Here is a 5,657-nt window from a genome sequence, read left to right as displayed (position 1 = left end):
TGGATAACAATCCACGCGGGCAAGCAGGCGTTGTCGAGGCGCTGGGTCTACGTTAAGAAGAACTAAAGTGACATACGGTTCGAACAATTCAGAAGCGAGCAATTGAAAAACAGGTAAACTCTGTTGTATTGCAACATCCTCAGTTGATCGAAAAAATTAGGCGAATGGGTGCTGCCCTGACGTAGACGCGTTCCCTTTGTCGAAATTTTGGCGCCAGTGACATTCATTGCTATAGGCTACTGTTGATTGATTCAAGCCTCCAACTTCTCGTGAACTCCTGCATCGTTCGGCATTCGTACGAGACAAGACAACCGATTAATATAAGCAGTACGCACTTTCTTTTTTCGAGTAAACATTAGGTCGTAAAATAGCGTCCTTCCTGTCGATTTGTCCTTCTGTATCTACCCTCTTACCGCCGGCAAGAAGGCATCGTAGCCGGAGAAAACTCCTTAAAGTGGAAGCAAGGGGCGTCTTGCTTGGATACTGAGGATCCCGCCGCAAGCAAAGCAGTGGAATGAAAGCGATAAGCGTGGCTATGGTCTGCCAGCTAATCTAACCCCCTTGATCCCGTGGCCTCCCAAACTCCGAGGTTATAGTGACTGCTATTTTGTTTTTATGTTTTCAGGCCCTGCACTTTCTTTAGCTGCTTCGACAGAGAATCCCACGCACCTGCCACACGCTTCTTGATCTTCTCGGCGAGGGATGCACTGGCTGCCGCGTCCGGTTTGGTGACAATGAAGGCGACCGGCGCGTCCTGGTACTGGACACTGGGGACGCCGACCACGGCAGCCTCGCGTACCTCTGGGATCGTGAGGAGCACCTCCTCGAGCTCAGCGGTGGGCACGTGGAAACCGATGCACTTGACCAAGTCGGACAGCCGGTCGATGTAGTGCACGCGGCCTTCCGCGTCGTAGTACCCGAAGTCTCCTGTCGAGGGCGCCACGAGTTGCCAGCTTTTTATTTTTTTACCCGATTTGTCCGCATACGACACTCATAGCTCATAGGCGTCTGCCAAGCACATCGCCGGTCACAGGCGCGCACGGCAATGATGCAGCGGCTTTGGGTGAAGAGACGCCACGCAAAGCTGGTTTAACGAAACGTTCCACTCACCTGTGAAGAGCCATCCTTCGGAGTCAAGAACTTCTCGTGTTTCTTCCGGTTTGTTTAAGAACCCCAACATTACGCTTGGAATTTTGCAGCAAATGTGTCCGTTTTTTCCTTCTGGGAGCAGTTGTTTTGTGTCAACGTCCACCACCTGACCAAGAGGAAGTGAATTGAAGAATAAGCCGGAGTCTGGCGTGGGGGCACTCGGCGACACATGATTTATAAACATTGCATAGCAATGAATCATTGCCAGCATCACTCGAGTGGCCCTTCCGAAAAATGCCGCTAGCGCAAGAGAAGCGCAGAGGGTTGGTTGCATCCTGTCTGCTTCCTATAAGGACGAATCTAGGTTTTTCTAGCCTGCGGAGCGGAGCACTCTGGAAAAAGCTCTTCAGGGAGTGTGAGTGACTGGCGTGTTCAGAAGGATATCTTACTGCTTTCACACATATTGTCACATGTTTATCTTATATCAAGGTTCATTTTTTTTAAACCGTGGCTGATGCGTGTAGGCGTGTTAAAATATTAAATATTAAACATTTAGAATACTAATGGCATAGTTTTTAGTATACAAATTGTATTTCAATACGAGAATTGGCCATTTGAACTTGTCGGATATTAGTCTGTGCTAGATCATGAGGGGGAACGTTTATCGCCTACCGGCAGTCTACACGCAGCAAAACCGATGCAAATTATTACTGCTCCAAATGATTCTGCTGTAGGGTTTTTTGGCAGAGGTATCAGTTCCTAAGTTAACGCATGTATTGCAGGTCCCCTGCTCAATATTTTACAGTTATGCAAAAATCTAGAAATCGCCTTTAGACAACCTATGAACCGATTGTTTCGTTTGAGGCAAATGAATTTATTATTGGACCAATGTCTCACCAACTTTGCATCCCTTCAAATCGGTGTGTGGTGTTGTATTACACTCAACGAACAGAATTCGTGCATCTAGGGACACGCTCTTGCTTGGCTTGATTACTGTGGCTGTCATGGCGCAGCAAGCACGATCCTTTCAAATTCTTTTTGATTTTAAATATCCTCAGTGGATCGGATATCTAGTACTTAACTGCATAGGAAGTATCAAATAACGGGGAAATATGCAGACACAATGCACATATTGGAATACGTTCGAAGAGCAGCTTTAGCGAAGAAAGCTTTGAAGTAAAGTACATAACCGTTCTGGTTACTATTTCCCATTTTGTTTTCTTTGTATAAATAGATATTCAACCCTCGATTCGATATTGAACTCGAATAATCAGGTTAGCTACAATTCAAGATTGCGCTTTTTCAACACCTTTATCGTTAAGAATGTAGGCACGTCCCAGTACAAGTAAAAAAAAAACAACGCTTAATTCGACGTCTGAGCAGAAAGGTCTGCACTTCTAGCGAATTCTGGAGAAAGGCTCACCATCAGCACTTACAGCTAGCGTTTTGACGCACGAAGATACGGGGTAAATTTGTTATTTCATTGAAAGTGGTACAGTATCTCAAAGGCGCTGCCATAAACTTAATATTATTGATAAGGAAACCTGTAAATAAACTTGAAGAAGGAAGAACTTCACCAGCGGTGGTAGCCAGACCCCGCAACTTTGCGCACGACCCGCACAGCTGCTCGACCGCCTGCGACGTCCTGCTGGCGGGGCGCCCCGAGCGGTGGCGCCCTATTCTCTTCGTTTCTGCCTCACCTTCCCACTACGAGAACGGTAGCTTTCGAAGCGTGAACGGTTATGCACAAGACGCTGTCTGCAGAGCCGTGTCGCCCGGTAAACGGCGCACGGCTGCGCACCTACTTCGCTCGAGCGTATATGCCACGGCAATTGGGGTTGCACTCTGACTTGACTGCATCAGACAGCACCAAGACCCCCTACAGGAAGGCGTCCCGGCATGCGCCGTCGTCAGACGACACTTTGACAGCCCACGCACTTGAGGCGCTATCATCAAGCGCGAGCATCGTTTTTGATGCTAGACTGACCTTGATGAGCACGCTGTGGTCGGCGAAGCCGCTAAACTAACCTTGATGTGCACGCTGGGGCCGACGAGGCCGCTAAACTAACCTTGATGTGCACGCTGGGGCCGGCGAAGCCGCTAAATTCCCTTGATGAGCACGCTGGGGCTGGCGAAGCCGCTAAACTAACCTTGATTATCACACAGGGGCCAGCGAAGCCCCTAAACTAACCTTTATGAGCACGCTGGGGCCGACGAAGCCGCTAAACTAACCTTGATGAGCACGCAGGGGCCGGCGAAGCCGCTAAACTGACCTTGATGAGCACGCTGTGGCCGGCGAAGCCGCTAAACTAACCTTTATGAGCACGCTGGGGCCGGCAAAGCCGCTAAACTAACCTTGATGAGCACGCCGGGGCCGGCGAAGCCGAGAAACGGCAGGCTCAGGGCGTCGTTTGGCGGCACCAACACGCAGCCGGCCGCTTCGGTTATGCCGTAAATGTGCGTCATCGTGAGCAGCTGGTACACGTCGCGCATCTTCTCCAACACAGAGGGCAGCAGCGTGCCCCCGATGCTGCAAGTGCGCCGGACAGTGGGCAGCTTCTCGCCCATGCTGTAGGCGTCGGTGGCCAGTGCACTCATGGGCGCCGCCGAGGCGCACACGGCGGTGACCTGCGACACAATGGGGAATCGACGCGTTGCCAGCTCAGGCGCACAGGCCGCACACGACCTGCGATGGTGAACTGTAGCTATTCGCAACATTCACCGGCTATAGGGGGCGCCAAAACTTATCCGAAATGGCTGTCGATCCGGTGACCACTTTCACGGAGACAACGGCGCCTCTGTTGTTTTGGTCGCCCCTACTGGCGGCGGGTATGCCCCGGAACGAACCTTCGTTTTATTTCAAAACGGTTATGTTACATATTGTTTAGCGGCTTTGTAGAAACACACGGTATACTTTCCCCGGAACGAACCTTCGTTTTATTTCAAAGCGGCTATGTTACGTATTGCTTAGCGGCTTTGTAGAAACACACGGTGTACCTTGTGCCTCAGCTAACGTCAGCAAAGCTGTTCAACGAAAAAAAAACTATATTTTAAAAAAAATGATGAAATATACAATTATAAGCCCATGGTCTTCGGTCTTCAGACCTCCAACGACCGAACACTGGTGGTATTAAAATTGTGTCTTGCATAGTTCTCTTTTTCATTTTTTTTTCTTGAAGAGCTTGGCTAACGTTTGCCGCGGCATTCTGGTGCAAAACACGTTGCAGTGCCTTAGCACCCCACGGAACTTCCGCTGCACTGCAGGATGATTTTGATGTGGACGGAGTCCAGAGACGAGGGCGCTAGGTTGCGTGACCGTGCGCGCCCCCAGTGGACTAAATCCCTACCACGTACGTAAACAGGTAACAGCTCAAAAGAAGATTATTCGCTTTAATAGTCACGCGCCAGGAAAGCGTTTCATGCTCGAATTCAGGCTCTGGCCCGTTAGAACGCTGTTTCTCGCTGCAGGCCTGTAATTGTCCTCTCGCGGCCACTCTCCTGACCTCTGAACATCTCTAATTGAGCTGAACCCACGCCAAGCGTACGTCTGCTCCTTAATTTTCAGTGTTACAATCCTCAACGAACCAAGCAGACGCTCGGTTGATGGCGCATCAAGCAGCACGCAAATGCGTCGTTTTTCACTGCTAATACTTACAACTCTGCACATTTACTATAGCGTAGCTACAACTGCTGCACAACACGCAAAAAAAAAGGTAAGGTACACTTACATTGTGGCGTCTGATTTGTTCCATCAACTTTGGGCTTCCACTATCCGGGTTGACCATTACAGCAGTGCAACCGGCAGATAGCAGTGTCAGAAAGACCCGCACTGAACTAACTGAAAAGAGTCTCCAGAGGTTAATGCACACGTCGCCTTCAGATACGCATTTTATTGCCCTGAAAGAAATGAACGTACGTAAATGCTGGCGACCAACTGAATTCAGAACAATATATGAATGATACCCTGAGTGGTTCTTCGAAAAAAAGAGATATGTAATTAAAAAAAAACATTTAGGTTGGTGTACGAGTCAAATCCGGTACCATCTCCTTTCCGTAGCAATCGGTCTACTAAGCACGCTCATCAATAGATCAACGGACTAGCAGTTGGCTTTGTGGGGACAAATTAGTATAACTACCGTAACCACTCGTTTCGCCTAGATTTCTACTAAACTCCTTTCTTGAAATATATTTCCATTTTCATTGAAGGTGATCTTAATACGATCTTTTAAGCTGCCGTTTTTTTACACTAATGTGATTGACAAAATCGTGAAATGACTGGAGTCTCTCACAGCAGGCCCTGAATCCCAGCGACGAAGCTGTATTGCGAAAGCATGACCCCTTTAGGATCGCCAGTTGTTCCCGACGTGAAGGCGACAGCGCAGAGCGCCTTTTTTGTGTCAGTCTCACGCACAGCTTCCAAAGCCATCTCTGGGAGCCCCCTGAATGTCGTGATGGCCACAAAGCCCACGGTTTCCCTGGTGACGAATACTTTCTGCGAGAAATACGTGTGCGGAAACATTGTAAAAGAGATATTGTTTCAGTTTCAGTCGAACTATGCAAGCTATGTT

At 48.9% G+C, this 5,657-nt stretch overlaps 1 protein-coding gene across 2 annotated transcripts in view; it reads right to left on the bottom strand.

The window, feature by feature from the left end:
• Positions 1-5,356, bottom strand: part of LOC126525892 (luciferin 4-monooxygenase-like) — a 7,824-nt gene extending 2,468 nt beyond the window's left edge. Inside the window, exons 1-4 of one of the 2 annotated variants that reach the window (XM_055067979.2) lie at positions 4,818-5,356; positions 3,445-3,717; positions 1,111-1,255; positions 670-927 (exon numbers count right to left, since the gene is read on the bottom strand). In XM_055067979.2, coding sequence (XP_054923954.2) covers positions 670-927; positions 1,111-1,255; positions 3,445-3,717; positions 4,818-4,874 — 733 coding nt within the window. In that variant the 5' untranslated portion in view covers positions 4,875-5,356. Of the gene's footprint in view, positions 1-669; positions 928-1,110; positions 1,256-3,444; positions 4,428-4,817 lie in introns of those variants that run through there. The other variant, XM_072284182.1, reaches the window with a different exon arrangement.
• Positions 5,357-5,657: the final 301 nt, after the last annotated feature.

The sequence above is a fragment of the Dermacentor andersoni genome, chromosome 8, assembly GCF_023375885.2.
Source record: "Dermacentor andersoni chromosome 8, qqDerAnde1_hic_scaffold, whole genome shotgun sequence".
Taxonomy (NCBI): domain Eukaryota; kingdom Metazoa; phylum Arthropoda; class Arachnida; order Ixodida; family Ixodidae; genus Dermacentor; species Dermacentor andersoni.
The sequence above is the reverse complement of the archived record's forward strand: the minus strand, read 5'-3'. Positions and strand labels throughout refer to the sequence as shown.